Source organism: Haematobia irritans, chromosome 3 (genome assembly GCF_050003625.1).
Source record: "Haematobia irritans isolate KBUSLIRL chromosome 3, ASM5000362v1, whole genome shotgun sequence".
Lineage (NCBI taxonomy): Eukaryota > Metazoa > Arthropoda > Insecta > Diptera > Muscidae > Haematobia > Haematobia irritans.
Window position 1 is genome coordinate 171,434,882 of NC_134399.1, and position 16,654 is coordinate 171,451,535.

The 16,654-nt window shown below is 26.1% G+C and overlaps 1 protein-coding gene across 9 annotated transcripts in view; it reads left to right on the forward strand.

The window, feature by feature from the left end:
- CrebB (Cyclic-AMP response element binding protein B) overlaps nucleotides 1-3,371 on the forward strand; it is a 53,169-nt gene extending 49,798 nt beyond the window's left edge. For 8 of the 9 annotated variants that reach the window (XM_075303227.1, XM_075303226.1, XM_075303224.1 and 5 more), the window contains exons 5-6: nucleotides 2,578-2,727; nucleotides 3,005-3,371. In XM_075303227.1, coding sequence (XP_075159342.1) covers nucleotides 2,578-2,727; nucleotides 3,005-3,213 — 359 coding nt within the window. In that variant the 3' untranslated portion in view covers nucleotides 3,214-3,371. The remainder of the gene's footprint in view (nucleotides 1-2,577; nucleotides 2,728-3,004) is intronic. The other variant, XM_075303231.1, reaches the window with a different exon arrangement.
- Nucleotides 3,372-16,654: the final 13,283 nt, after the last annotated feature.

Below are 16,654 nucleotides of genomic sequence, written 5' to 3' on the forward strand. Positions count from 1 at the left end.
TCACTGAAAATTCGACGTTGTGGCAGATCGTAAGTCTATTCATGATGAAATGTCAAAGCATACTGAGCATCTTTCTCTTTGACATAATGTCTGAAATCCCACGTGATCTGTCAAATACTAATGCATGAAAATCCTAACCTCAAAAGAATCACCCTTTATTAAGATAGATCAATTTGAGAATAGAATTGAGATGCAAAAATTATCATTGTATATGTGAGATAAGTATAGTAATAATTCAGATAGAAAAATGTTAACATGTGAAATAACATTTTATGAGAAGTTTAACATATGATAAAATTTAGTAATGCTGTTAATGATTTTGGCTTTAATCAGCACTGCTACAAATTGAAATTTGCGAATGAAATCAATTAATTTTTTAATCAAGTATTTTTTAATGTTCAATTAAAGCTGTGATTGATGCTATCATATTCGTGATTGAAGACATTTCAATTCAATTACAAATTTAATCAATTAATTTCGTGATTGAATCAGAAAAAAATGTATATACATATTTTAAATATTTTACTCAAAGCATTTTTGTTGAAATTTTTCATTCTCAATTTTTTTCCGCAATTTTATTTGTACAAAATTGTAAAAAAATTGCAAAAATATTTATGTCGATAATGAATTTTTAGCAGTGCACACAAAAAAATGTCTACCTGATTCAATCACGAAATTAATTGATCCAATTAAATTTTTAATTGAAATGTCTTCAATCACGAAAATGATTGTATCATCAATCACAGTTTTAATTGGACATTAAAAAAAATACTTTATTAAAAAATTAATTGATTTCATTAGCAAATTTCAATTAACTATTTAATTGATTCAATTAAAAATTTTATTAATGTTGCAAAAGTCTATTTATTTTTTGATTAAAAACGTAACTATTTATTTTAGTTTGATTAAAAAATTTTTAGTTAAAAATTAAAAGAAAAGTTTTCATCAATTTTTATTGACTTAAGGTTGAATTACATTCCATGCGTCAATCCGTGCATTGATGGAAGGGTTGAATTTTTTCTGTTCGCGGCAGACTATTCGAGTTTTTGATTTCAAAGAGAAATTTCAACTCTTCAATCATCGGACGCATTGAACGCATGGTATGTAATTCTACCTTTAGTCTGCCGACTAAATTAATTAAAAATATAATTGTGTCAATATTTTTTTTAAATTAAAAATTTAAAAAAAAATTCAATTATTGACTTAATTAACTTAATTCTTCTATCTTTATTAAAAGGCTCATTGTATTAATGTTAATTTATTAATTGAAAAAATGTTCAACTTCAATCAACTTTTTAATTGGAAATATTTTGAAGACCTTTTTTCTGTGTACGCAAAAATTCAGAAATTGCGCCTACAACAACATAACCTTTTGGATATATCGACGAAATGTCAAGATCCCGGACCCACTATGTCACACTTCACCTTGCCTGTCAATATTAAAAGCCCGAATGATGAATATTAGGAATATTAAATAAATATCATATTTTTTAGCTCTAGCACCTCTGTGTCTATGCCAGGACGGATTTTTTTTTTTTTTTTTGTTATTATCAAAATTCGTTAATGGTATCACGTTTTCCATGTTCATTACTTTTGTCTATAATTGAAAAGAAAATGTAAGAGTTATCAATAGAATACATACTACACATAAATACTTTCTATCATATAATACACAAAAATCTCCATAACATCCAACACATTCACATAAAGCAATATGCTTTCTTCATACCTTGTCAACCAAAAAAAAAAACAAGTTTGTTGTGGTTATATTATGATAATGGGATAAAAAAAATATATATCTATGTACTTAGTTTGTTGCTACCAAAGTGGCTACTTAGTGGCACCACCACGCCCACCACTTGAGCACTTTGTAACATCACAAATTCGAACAATCATTTTTGTGCTAATCGTCGCCTATCGCCCCCACAGTTACTAACCCCCATCATAAGCCGTATATTGTCCTCTGACTTACAATGCCAGAATTTTCATTATTTTCATCCTTTAAAAACTAAGTTCTAATAACCTGCTATATATTGTGTCTAATGTACTAATCTTTTACGATTCTAAAAACGAATCTTTCAATCACTTAGTTCAGTGTAACTACAATATGTTCACGAACACGAGTTATGTACATTTTGTATTTTATGGACCTTCATTCGCCGTTACTAAAACACTTCAATTATTTCACCACACAAAGCTTGTTTGTATTCATCAAAATGGAAAACATCGAACATATGCATTTAAATGTAAAATCCTTAAATGTTTTACTAACCCAAACGAACGAATTTATAGTTTTTTTTTTTATAAAAAAATAAATTAATTTAAATTTATGTTTCTTCTTTATTTTTTTTTTATTTTTCCAATAAAAAAACACACATATTTTTTCCTCATTATATGGGGGAACATCCTTTTCAATTCGTACCCAACCACTACAACAACAATGCGAACATCGACAACACAAAATGTTTACAACAAAAAACCAAAAAAAAAAACTCTTACAAATATTTTCGACTATGACGAACGAATGTGAATGTGAAAAACGTGAAAACGTGGTTTCTGAATGTGACAAAAAAAAAGGTGGAACAAATATGCAAATGTCTGATAATGTTGGTATACCCGCCTTGGCAACTGGTTCGGCAGGACCCGCAACTGGTACCTCCTTAATACATTTACCTCCAGAGAACCCGTCAGCATTTTATTTACCCAATAGGATACCATATAATCCTAGTAAATATTAACAATTTTAGTTATTATTTTTTAAATTTCAATTTACAAACACAATTTCACATATTCGAAAAGAAAGCTTTCGAACGATACTGAAACACCAAAAACAGCTGATTTTGATCATAACAAATTCAGGTGATTTGGACATTCTTGGCGAACATTCGACAGCAATCGTTTCGGATATTAGAAATTGGCCCTTAAATGTTTATTGTTTTGTTTTTGTATAATTTTAATAACAATAGAAAATAATTTCTCATATTTGTATATTTCTTTGTTTTAGATAATAATGTCATTGCCGAAGATCAAACGCGAAAACGTGAGATACGCTTACAAAAGAATCGAGAAGCCGCTCGAGAATGTCGTCGAAAAAAGAAAGAATATATCAAGTGCCTGGAAAATCGCGTGGCGGTGCTGGAAAACCAAAATAAAGCTCTTATTGAAGAGCTGAAATCGCTCAAAGAGCTTTATTGTCAAACCAAAAATGATTGAGACAGACCAATTTCTACACTAGATAACGACGATAGCAGGATTACTGATGATGATGAAGATGAAGATAACGGCGAAGGTGGCGGTGGTGAGCCAACCGTAATCGAATCCCATCCCCAAGAGTTTGAAGAAATGTGTAATGATCCCCAGGCAGATGAAAATGAGAAATTTATACAAATAGCTGCAACAACAACTACTGAACAACCAAGTATATTGGTTATTAATAAGCCGCTAGTTGCTGGAGGTGGGCCATCTACATCTGCTTTGCCAAGATCTACTACACTAACGCCATCGGTTATAACATTGCAACACAGTAATGCTGCTCCACGTTTTCTAGATGTACGAAAATCTTTGATTTTACACAAAGCTTTGGTGGAGGATCCCAAACAACAAGGTAGTGTGGTAGTGGTCTGCAGCACTACTCCAACACCGGCAACAAGTCCAACACCAGCAATAGTCGCAAACCTTCCTACTGCTCTCACTTCTTGTATAAGGCCCACTACCTCGGCTGTAAATGATTGTGAACCTGATTAGAAATTTAATTCCTTTTCGCCCTCTCTCCCTACACGCCCCCCCCCCCCCAACTAAAAGTAACTTTTTTTTTAACGAAACAAAACTCATTATATCTTAAAAAAAATTAAGATAAATACAAAATGTCTACACAAATTTAAAAAAAATCAATTTTTAAGAGAAAACAAAACAAAATAACTTATCGGGATCCACTAAATAAGGTAATGTTACAAGGTTGGCTAATATTTGGATTTGACTAATTTAATATTTAAAATTTCAAAAATATCCTCGGCCAAAAAAAAATTGAATTTGGAAAAGGAATGCGCTGTTTTGTTTTTTAAACACTTCTCATTACCTTATTAAGTGTACCCCGGATATATTATATAATTTATATGGAAATTATTAAATGTACAGAGAAAATGTTGAAATGAAAATCTATAAAATGGGTTTCATGTTCAAAATGCGACTAGATGTTGTGTTTTTTTTTTTTTTTAACAAGAGTTCTTCGAGTGAGCTACCGCCTGCATGTTTATTGTCACAAGTTTAGGTGTTTATAAGAGCAGCAGCGTTTACATTTCTTTGAATGCTCGATTAAGAAATGTTATGTTGCTTAACAAATTCCATATTTTATTTGGACAAATCTCTTTTTTATTTTAAATAAACTAAAAAATTGTAAGATGATTCTTGGATTGTATATAAAATTTTGGATTTCCTGTATTGTTTTTGATTTTAAATCCAAAGCTAATGACTATTAAACAATTTTAATATGCATGATTTGAGATTATTTATATATTTTACTCAGAAAATTAAAAATTTAATTTTTACATACAAACTTTTTTATAATTCAATAATTTCTCCTTGTTATTGAATTGTCCATGATTAGGTTTTAATGAAAATAACAGAGATATCAGGACATCTGAGACTATTTTCACCATATTCTATATTTCTTAGGATACAATTTAGATAAACCTATTATAACACTGGGATTTAAAGTCCATTTGTCCAATATATAATTATGTACATAATCAGAGAATGTTTTTAAGTCTCCGTTAATTCCCGTTTCAAGTCCGTTGTGTTACATATTCATGGCATTGTAATCAAAATTAAGAACATAACTTTCCGAATTTATCAAATTTTAGCTTTTCAAATATTTGAAATAATATTTTTAAATTTTTCAAAAATTATATTTTATATATTGGAAGTTTTTCCTTTTTTATTATCGAAAAACAAACTTCTTCAAATTTTGAAAATCGTCTTTTTTATACCTCATTCACATTACACTTCCAAAATCCACTTTGACTAGACTTAAACTGTCATTTCCGTTATAAATAAGGGATTTCAAATCCACATTTAATAGATTTTGAGCGTAATGTGTATAAGGTTTTAATCTTTGGAAAATGCTTATTTTTTATTGCTTTACACAAGCAATAAAAAATCAAGAAGCATGAATTTAATGTCTTGTTTCTGTAAACCATACGAAAAATAGTCACTCGAATTCGAATCAATTTTGCTTTTTCTAAACGTTTCGTTTGTATGAGAATCATTCAAGTCTTGAAAAACAAAAAAAAAGAGTTAACCTTTTTCTCGACTCATATTGTGTATTTTCGACTGCTTCTCGATAGTAAAATATGATGTGACTTTCGAAATAGAAGAACAAAAAATCAATTTTCTTTCGTTTGATATACGAAAAAAAAAACTATCGAATGATTAGAACAGGGTTTAATTCTTCGGATTTATAAAATTTTTAGACAGTCCCAAATATTGGAAAATTCGTTATTTTCAAATGTTTGAAATTTTCAATTTGAATTTTGTTTAATTAAAATTCGAATTTTTCCATTGAAAATCTAAAATTAGGTCTAATGTCAATTTTCAATTTTAGCCTATATCGAAAAGTCTATCATAAATAATATGGAAAATTAATTTATTTCTATTTATTGAAATGGCAAAATGTAGACTCTATTACGATATTCGAAAATCGATTTTCAATGTTCATTTCGCCATTCAAAGCCAATTCTGGCCAACAACATTAATAGCCAATCAGTCCAAAGGCACATTTTTCCATTGAAAATCTAAAATTAGGTCATTATGGTAAATTTTAAATTTTAGCCTATATTGAAAGTCAATAAGTCTATTGCAAAAAATTTCGAAAATTAAATTTATTTCTATTGATTGAAATTTTCAAAAACTAGACATATGTTGGAAAAGTCGATAATCGAAAATATCGATTTTCACTCGGAGAATTTTCATTTAACGGTGAGTACTAAGTTCGAGTTTAGCCGCTGAAGTGAATACTAAATCAGTAAAAAAGACATAAACTTATACATATTTGTTGCAAATTTTATTATAACTTGATGGGGAATAGCCCAAAGCAAATTTTCACCAAGTTTGTATTCCTTAAAATGGATTATTAAAGAAAAGTAATGGTGAAAAAATGACGATTTTAGCGACTTAACTCGAAATTAATACCCACCTTAAAATTAGAATTTGCTCATTATTGAAACCCAAAATATTCTCATTATTTTCGCGAAGGTGGATATCTACTTTTTTTCTTCGGTATTCAAAGTCAATTCTGGTCAAGATCAAGAGTTAATCAACCAAAAGGCATATTTTCAAAACTATCAAAATATATAGTTTCCAAAAATATTCTAAAGACGACGCAGGTGTTTTTTTTTTTACTTCTTTGATAGCTGTCCATTTAAAATTCGATTGTCATGATAGAAAAAGCGAATTTTGTCTTGAAATTTCCGAATTTATATCATATGACAACATATGAATATACGCTACGACTAGAGTGATCAAAAACCCGGTTTATTGGAAAGTCGGGTTTTCTCGGTTCTAAAAAACGGAACCATTTTCATTTCTCCAAAGAGAAATTTAAATTTTAAAACCGGTGGGCGGTGTTTTCAAAATTAAATAACCGGCATAACCGGTCCAACCGGGTTTTTCCCAAAAGTAGCAAAAACGCTAAATGAAGGAAAAAATGCTTCAATGTTTTAATGTAAAAGTTAAATTCCTTGGCAGTAATTGCGGTAACAATACCGTAGATAAACATTAAAATGTTGTATTTTTTATTTTTTAGTTCCATTTGCTTTGTGTGAATATTTCTGAAATGTTATATTAAATATGGTCTTAAAGAGTCTCGACAACTAAAAATTTTCTTCTACATTCTGCATTTGGCTTTCGAAGAATAATTTTGTTGTTTTTCAAAATAATCACAGAGTTCATTTTCTACAGAAAGGTACACCAAATTAAGTCGTATAATAATAACGTAAGAAATATCATAGATCAAAATATACGCTCCTAATTGTACTAGCACGATTTGCTTATATTTCATTGAAATATCTCTGATATTTATTTAGAAAACCAACGTATTTTATTTGCCATCTTGGACGAATACTATGTTGGAAGTGCACAGCAAATACATTCGGGATGTTTTCATATTTCAGTTTACATTGAAAATAAAAAACCGACAACCACTCCACCGAAAATGGAGTTTTATACAAAACCGACAATCGGTGCAAAACTAAAAATCGGTCCACCGGTTTTGATCACTCTAGCTACGACATCGACATTTCCTACTAATCGTTTTTGTTAACTCTGACAAGTCACCCTTATTCATCCTGGCTCATTGGAGATCGAAAATAAAATCGAGCATCTAAAATGTACTTTCCGTTTTTCAATCCAGCAAGTGAACATTAAAAAAAAAATAAACATTCCAACTAGTGTATTTTTTTTTTAAAGTTCACTTGCTGCTTACATTCTCTGTTGCAAAATGTTAATTATACAACTTTGTAATCCGTTGTCGAACTAAACGACCAATATCGAAAAATGAATTTTATATTGAAAAGGGGAATATGAAATTTGAGCTTCTAAAGTAACCAATGATCTCGACACAGAAAAAAAATCACGAAAATTTTTCCAATTAAAGTCTTAATTGAGTTTTAAAAAATATTCAATTAAAAATTTAATTTATTCAAAAAAAAATTTTTATTGGAAAAAAAATCAATCACGAAAATTAATGGTATCATTTAATTTTTAATTGACTTTCAATTAATTTTTTAATTGATACTATCATTTCTGTGATTAAAGACTTTTCAATTTAATTAATTAATTGGATCAATTAATTTCGTGATTGATTTTTTTGTGTGTACTATCGAAAGAAAAAGTAAAAATGTGATTGAAGATATTTCAATTAAAAATTAATTAATTGGATCAATTAATTTCGTGATTGAAAACAAAAAAAATTTTTTTTTGTGTGTACTATCGAATGAAAAAGTAAAAATGTTGAATGTCATTGCGAAAATTATTACAAATCTGACTTCTAAAACATTAAAAAAAATCGGAGTTTGTCTTTTCAAAATAAAAATTGAACGTTTTAGGATGTTAAAAAATCGACTTCTTTAAACTTTGAAAACAGTGCAAAATCAAATATTTGATTCCGATTATAATACCTATGCAGAAATCGAAGAATACACTTTTATTGTTTTCACAAATTTAAGTTGAAATTTGAACAAATCGAAAATCAATTTTTTGGGTTTTATTACAATCCCTATAACTCAAAGGATCTATATTAATTTGTAAAAACTTGATGGGAATTATTTGAATTTGTAATGTAACTTTTGGATATACATATATGCCGCCATTGCATGACGAACTTCATATGCATAAAGTAATTTTTTTCGAAATGCATAAGCAAAACTTGTGACAATGCCTCGAGTGGCCAAAAACAATAGAAAAATAACATGGGAAATTAGCAGCAGAGACTAAACTACCAAGCCGTTGAAGGGAATTTTATATGTGAACTTTGTATATAGAAATGGAAAAAATAAGGGTCTTAGATATTTATTTTTGTTTATCAAAATAAAAACAAAATGCAAATTAGAACGAGTAAATGCAACTTTTGGTATGATATCTACCAAATTCTTTTCCACTTTTTCTATTGTTTTTTGCTATAGACTCGTATTTATTATTTAGGCTAAACAAATTACAATTATGGACTTTGTTATAAAACAAAATTAAAAATTTAAATGCTATTTCTATAAAAACAAAATAAACAACAACTATGTTATAGAAAATTTATTTTATTAATTAATTATAAGTTTCTATGTTACAAGAAAAACAAAAAAAAAACAAACACAAACAAATGTACTATAATTATTTTTAATGAAAACAACAAATTTTTTTTGTAAATTTTTCTAAAACAAAAATCGTATTGTTTTTTATTTGTATATCAAAACAAACAAAAAAAAAATAAACTCTAAATTAAAATGTTTTTTTTAATGTTCAGACTCTAGGAAATTCTAAGACAATTTCCCTCTCTATAGAACACCTTTAGAAGAAGGCAAACTAAAGATGTGTGGATAATTAGGATATTTTTCCTATTTGTGACAGAGCTCTAATTTTTAATTTCTCCAAAGAGAAATTTAAATTTGCTGAAAAGGAAGAAAGATTATATAAATAAATACAAGTATACTTGTTTCATATTTGGATATGGGCAAGGTCCATTTTTTACATAAAACTACGACATAAGAAATTCTGTAATTATATAAGAAATTTGTTATTATTTTAATTTAAATTGAATTTAAATGAAAAAATAAACAAAAAACAAAAACTGAAGATATAAATAAATGCAAAACTAAAATTGAATATGCAAAAACAAAGAAAAAAAAATAAATCAAAAAAAAAAACAACCTTTTTCATTACAAAAAAAAATACTAAAATTAAACGGCAAAAATATGGTAAAAGTATATTCCATAACAGTTTTATTGATAATTGGAATTTTCATTAGTTTTCTAATTCCAAATAAACAAATATAACTAAAAATACTTTTATCATATGAAAATGAAAAATATATTGATTCAAATGATATTTCATCAAACCAAAAAACTATTACAGAAATTAATTGGATCCATATTTTTCATTGATTAATGGAAGCTGGTGATTTACAGCCCAATTGAAAAGTCTTCATAGATGAGCTACTAGATAAGAATTAGTTGACTCAAATGAAAAAAGTCCACAAAAACAGCAGTCGGTGTCTAATGTTACATTTTTGTATTTTTTTTTTATATTCCAGCCTTCTACTTTTCTTAAAAGTAAATACAATTAGTTTCACATTTCGTTTGCCATTATACCTTAATTTGAGAAAAATTACATTTGATTTAAAAAAATGTGGAAAAATTGACTTTTCCACTTTTTAAAGTTTTAGAAAATTCGAAATCCAAAAACGGTAAAGTTTCGGAATGACCTTAAATTGGATGAAACTGCAGACACTTTAAAATACATTTATGCCTGTTCTGGGTATAACCCATTGTTGCCACTCGTTCCAAAAATAATCTACCAAAATTTGAAGACAAATTTACCAATAATCTACCAAATTAAAAATTCTTATTTTGAAGTTATATATCAAATATTTGTGGTTAGTATAAAAAATGGTGTTTTATTCAAAAGAAATGTTTATAGAAAAAATTGTTAAAAATTCTAAAGAATATTTTGTCAAAATTTTATTTCTATAGAAAACATTTTCAAAACTGCATTTCTATAAAAAAATTTGTTGCAAAATTTTATTACTATAGAAAATTTTTGCAAAATTTTATTTCTATAGGGAATTTATGCAAAATTTTATTTCTATAGAAAATATTTGCAAAATTTTATTATGATATAAATTATATTGCAAAATTGTTTTCTGTTTTTTGCAAAATGTTTCTTTTTTTTTTAGAAAAATTGCAAAATTTTACTTCAAAATGCATTTATCATCTGTACCTAAAATTTATAAAATTTTATTTCTATAGAAAATGTTGTCAGAATTTTAATTTCTATAGAAAATTGAAGTACACCCTAATTGTAGAGGAATATTTTTCAAAACCTGCATCAAACCGTAAAAAATCTACCAGTTTTGGTAGAATTCTACCAACTGTGGCAACCGTGGTCTCACTGCACTGTACAACACACATTATTCACACCTCTCAAAAAGTTGGTTTATTCCGACTCCTACGTGAGTACACCTCACGAAAGCGATAAATGTGTTTAACAGAACAGGCACAATTACCAATATTTAAGAAAGCATTGCTCTTGTCACAAGCTCGCTTTAGAAAAAATTAATTGACGATTCGGAGCAGTTTTTGAACAATATCGATCGTTTCACTCCGAAGGCCCATCGAAAGTCATAAAGTTGTCTGTACTTCTATTAACCCGCTCTAAAGAGTGAAAAAACGTAACAGTCTTCTGGCAAGGTTACGAAGTCTATTTTTGGGATACACTTCCCAAAATATGTGATTTTGCCATATTGGAATGAAACGAAATTTCTACTTCAAAAAATTTCTATAGAAATAAAATGTTGACAAAATTTTCTATAGAAATAAAATGTTGACAAAATTTTCTATAGAAATAAAATGTTGACAAAATTTTCTATAGAAATAAAATTGTGACAAAATTTTCTATAGAAATAAAATTTTGTCAAAATTTTCTATAGAAATAAAATGTTGTCAAAAGTTTCTATAGAAATAAAATGTTGACAACATTTTCTATAGAAATAAAATTTTGACAACATTTTCTATAGAAAGTTTTGACAAAATTTTCTATAGAAATAAAATGTTGACAAAATTTTTCATAGAAATAAAATATTGACAAAATTTTCTATAGAAATAAAATGCTGACAAAATTTTCTAAAGAAAAAACATTTTGACAAAAATAAAACTTTGACAAAATTTTCTATAAAAATAAAATTTTGACAAAATTTTCTATAGAAATAAAATTTTGACAAAATTTTCTATAGAAATAAAATTTTGATAAAATTTTCTATGGAAATAAAATTTTGACAAAATTTTCTATGGAAATAAAATTTTGACAAAATTTTCTATGGAAATAAAATTTTGACAAAATTTTCTATAGAAATAAAATTTTGACAAAATTTTCTATAGAAATAAAATTTTGACAAAATTTTCTATAGAAATAATGTTTTGACAAAATTTTCTATAGAAATAAAATGTTGACAAAATTTTCTATAGAAATAAAATGTTGACAACATTTTCTATAGAAATAAAGTTTTGACAAAATTTTCTATAAAAATAAAATTTTAAAAATGTTGACAAAATTTTCTATAGAGATAAAATTTTGACAAAATTTTCTATACATATAAAATTTTGACAAAATTGTCTATAGAAATAAAATTTTGACAAAATTTTCTATATGAATACAATTTTGACTAAATTTTCTATAGAAATAAACTTTTGACAAAATTTTCTATAGAAACAAAATTTTGACAAAATTTTCTATAGAAATAAATTTTTGACAAAATTTTCTATAGAAATAAATTTTTGACAAAATTTTCTATAGAAATAAATTTTTGACAAAATTTTCTGTAGAAATAAAATTTTGACAAATTTTCTATGGAAATAAAATTTTGACAAAATTTTCTATAGAAATAAAATTTTGACAAAATTTTCTATAGAAATAAAATTTTCTATAGAAATAAAATGTTGACAAAATTTTCTATACAAATACAATTTTGACAACATTTTCTATAGAAATAATGTTTTGACAAAATTTTCTATAGAAATGAAATGTTGACAAAATTTTTCATTGAAATAAAATGTTGACAAAATTTTCTATAGAAATAAAATGTTGACAAAATTTTCTATAGAAATAAAATTTTGACAAAATTTTCTATAGAGATAAAATTTTGACAAAATTTTCTATACAGATAAAATTTTAAGAAAATTTTCTATGGAGATAAAATTTTGACAACATTTTCTATACAGATAAAATGTTGACAAAATTTTCTATAGAAATAAAATGTTGACAAAATTTTCTATAGAAATAAAATTTTTACAAAATTTTCTATAGAAATAAAATTTTGACAAAATTTTCTATAGAAATAAAATATTGACAAAAATTTCTATAGTAATAAAATTTTGACAAAATTTCCAATGAGATAAAATTTTGACAAAATTTTCTATAGAGATAAAATTTTGATAAAATTCTCTATAGAGATGAAATTTTTACAAAATTTTCTATAGAAATAAAATTGAAATAAATGTTGACGAAATTTCAATGTCCTTTTAAATTTAGCGTTTCCAGGTGTATCCTAGGCGACCTCTTCTTCGACTACCCTAGGGATTCCACTCAATGGTCTATCCTGTTATGTCATACGTACCCTTCCGCAGCGTGTATCCGATCCATTTCCATTTTCGCTCCATAACATTTAAATACATTGGGTTTTGGTTGTCATCTGTTATAGCCTGTTGTTTGAAATTATGTTGGCCAGTAGATTCTAAGCAATCGTCTGAGGCATTGATTATTTAAGTTCGCTTCCTTGTATAAACATTTAATCAGTTCTATTATTTTATCCGGAAATCCTTTGCATTCTTAGCAGTTCATATTGCCTCATGGCGTAATTTAACAAACGCTTTCTGAAAGTCTATCAATATTAAATATACACCCTCAAAAAAAATCGCTTCTCTAACATATGTTCCAAACATATTTTGCAGGAAGCACATATATTATTGGATACCGCCGAAACATTAATATGTTTGTTTTATGTGAGCATATTATATGTTTGGAAGCATTTTGAGTCCAAAAATAGTATATGCTTGGAAGATTTCCCCAAAGAAGATTGTGTTCATTCCCTCACATAATTTTCACTTCCACGAAATTTTTTAGTTCTTCGCATCTTTTTCTGTAATACAAATATGTCAGTTTTTTTCAAATGTCTATTCTCTTGGTTCCGAATGTCTATTCTCTTTATTCCGAATACTCCTTCTAACATTCAAATTAAATAATATTTAGACTTAAGCATATTAAATTTTTGGCCTTATCATGAAACAGTTTTCCGAAACAACATACAATCGGTTTCACAGAAATTGCTCTCATTTCATTCTCTCGCTGTGTTATGTTGATACTTTTTAATCAACCCTCCCGGTTTCCATCTCTATTTCTTTCTCTATACTAAGCAGTCCATCTCTCTCTCTCTGTCGCTCTCTGAATAAAGTATCACAACATATATATGTTTACTCGAAATTTGTAAATTTATATATGTTTACATTCACACATATTATTTTTATGAAACATTCATGCCCCAAACATAATATATTCTAGCATATTAACATATGTGTCCCAAACATTTTGTGTTAGTTTAGGAACATTACATGTTTGCACTTAAATATATTGTGTTTAAAAATTGTGCCCGAAACACATTTTGTTTATATCGGAACATATGAAAAACATATTTTTCTAACAGTGCAATGGTGATTCGACACATAAAAAATGTTAGCTGTGAAGTAAATTAATCAAATGAATTTAGATTTTTTTTTTTCAATTAAAAATTTAATAGCATTAGAAAAATTTGCATATAATCAATAAAGTTTTGTATCAAAATTCGATAAATTATTAACTTATAATTGGATAATTAAATTCCGTGATTGAAGCCAAAAAAATATTGTTTCTGTTTAGTAGTGTTATCTACGGGTCAGGACTTTTCAATCAAGCTATTATTGATGCATATAATTGTTTAACTAAATCAATCTATGAAATAAATAAATTTGTTTTAATTGTAGCAACAACATTTTAATTGCAGCTGATGTAAAAAAAATTAGCATGATTGAAGAAGTTTTGTTTTAACAAAAAATAAATTAAACAGATTACTTAATTTCCTGATAGAAGCTAAAGAACATAATATATTTTTTGTGTGAATGTATTGGCCATGGCTACCCAGAAAATCCAAAACGGATGCTATTTTAATAAAACAAAACATAACATCAAATGTTGTGTTTAAGTCAAAACCAAAAACAAAACAACTATACGATAACAAACAAAGAAATATTTTAGAAGAATATCAAAATAATAAAGCCTTTCAACTTTCTATGTAATTTACTCATCTGTAGCAGTTGGTTTTTCCAAACAGAAAAAAAAAACAAAAAAGAAACAAATTATATGAAAAGAACATTTTGAAAGTTTTAAAGAAATTAGATAGATAAACACAAAGTCTTGAATGGGCATCGTAGATGATAAATGCAAACGGAGAATAATTTTAAAATAAATAAATTTGAAAATAAAAAACAACTTCTAAATATGGTGAAATATTACAATATTATTCATAATTTTTAGCTCAAAATAAAACAACTACTAAAACACTACACGGTCAACGAAAAAAATGGATATTTTTACAAAAAAAAAAATTAAATAAGTGGATCATTTGTTTTGTATCCTAAAGAAGATACAAGATAAAGAAGATACAAGTCAATTTCATCATTTGGAGGAAATCTCAAAACACACCAACCCTACCACACACACACACACATAATACAGAAGCCAATATCAATGCTGTAAGAAACAAACAAGAAACAAAAACAACTTTTTAATATAAATGTAGCATTTTTATAAAATAACTAACTAATGAAATTTGTGTATATGTATGTAATAAGGAAAATAACAAGTCATATATAAAGAGATGATAATATATATTTTTTGGATGTCAAAGAAAACCTTTTCCCCCGTATCCCTCTCAAATACTCCTGTAGCTAAGCACTTCCTAAATGCAAAAAAAGAAACTAAATAAAATACAAATAAATTTAAATAAAATAATTGTGATTATAGTTTCTCATTTTTAAATATACTATAATAGTGTTATTTGATAACTCCCAAACAAAACAAGGAATACATATTTTGTTTTTTTTTTTTTCGAAAACAAAGGCAACATGATCAAATGCCAACAAGAGAAATTTATGGAAAAAAATCTTATTACAAGTAAATAAAAAAAATAAAATAAATGTTATTTTTGTCTTAAAAAATAATAATAAATATACAAAGTATAAAAAGAGATGTAGTTTAATTTCTTATGGTGCGTTTTTTTTATTTGACCAGAAATAAAATTTTGACAACATTTTCTACAGAAATCAAATTTTGACAAAATTGTCTGTAGAAATAAAATTTTGAAAAAATTTTCTATAGAAACAAAATGTTCAGAAAATCTTTTATAGAAATAAAATTTTCAGAAAATTTACTATAGAAATAAAATTTTGACAAAATTTTCTATAGAAATAAAATTTTGACTAAATTTTCTATAGAAATAAAATGTTGACAAAATTTTCGATAGAAATAAAATTTTGACAAAATTTTCTGCAGATATAAAATTTTGAGAAAATTTGCTATACAAATAAAATGTTGACAAAAATTTCTATAAAAATTAAATTTTGACAAAATTTTCTATAGAAATAAAATTTTGAAAACATTTTCTATAGAAATAAAATTTTGACAAAATTTTCTATAGAAATAAAATCTCGAAAAAATTTTGTATAGAAATAAAATTTTGACGAAATTTTCTGTAAAAATTAAATTTTGACAAAATTTTCTATAGAAATAAAATTTCGAAAAAATTTTCTATAGAAATAAAATGTTGACGAAATTTTCTATAAAAATAAAATGTTGACAAAATTTCCTATAGAAATAAAATTTTGACCAAATTTTCTATAGAAATACAATTTTGACAAAATTTCCTATAGAAATACAATTTTGACAAAATTTCCTATAGAAATAAAATTTTGACGAAATTTTCTATAAAAATAAAATGTTTACAAAATTTCCTATAGAAATAAGATTTTGACAAAATTTTCTATAGAAATAAAATTTTCAGAAACTCTTCTATAGAAATAAAATTTTCAGAAAATTTTCTATAGACATAAAATTTTGACAAAATTTTCTATACAAATAAAATTTTGACAAAATTTTCTATAGAAATAAAATTTTCAGAAAATCTTCTATAGAAATAAAATTTTCAGAAAATTTACTATAGAAATAAAATTTTGACTAAATTTTCTATAGAAATAAAATGTTGACAAAATTTTCGATAGAAATAACCAACCATCTTGCAGTCTATAGGGCTTTGCCTGTTGGTTAAGCTACACTTGTAGTTTAGTCAATGCATGGCTTTAAGCTGAGATCA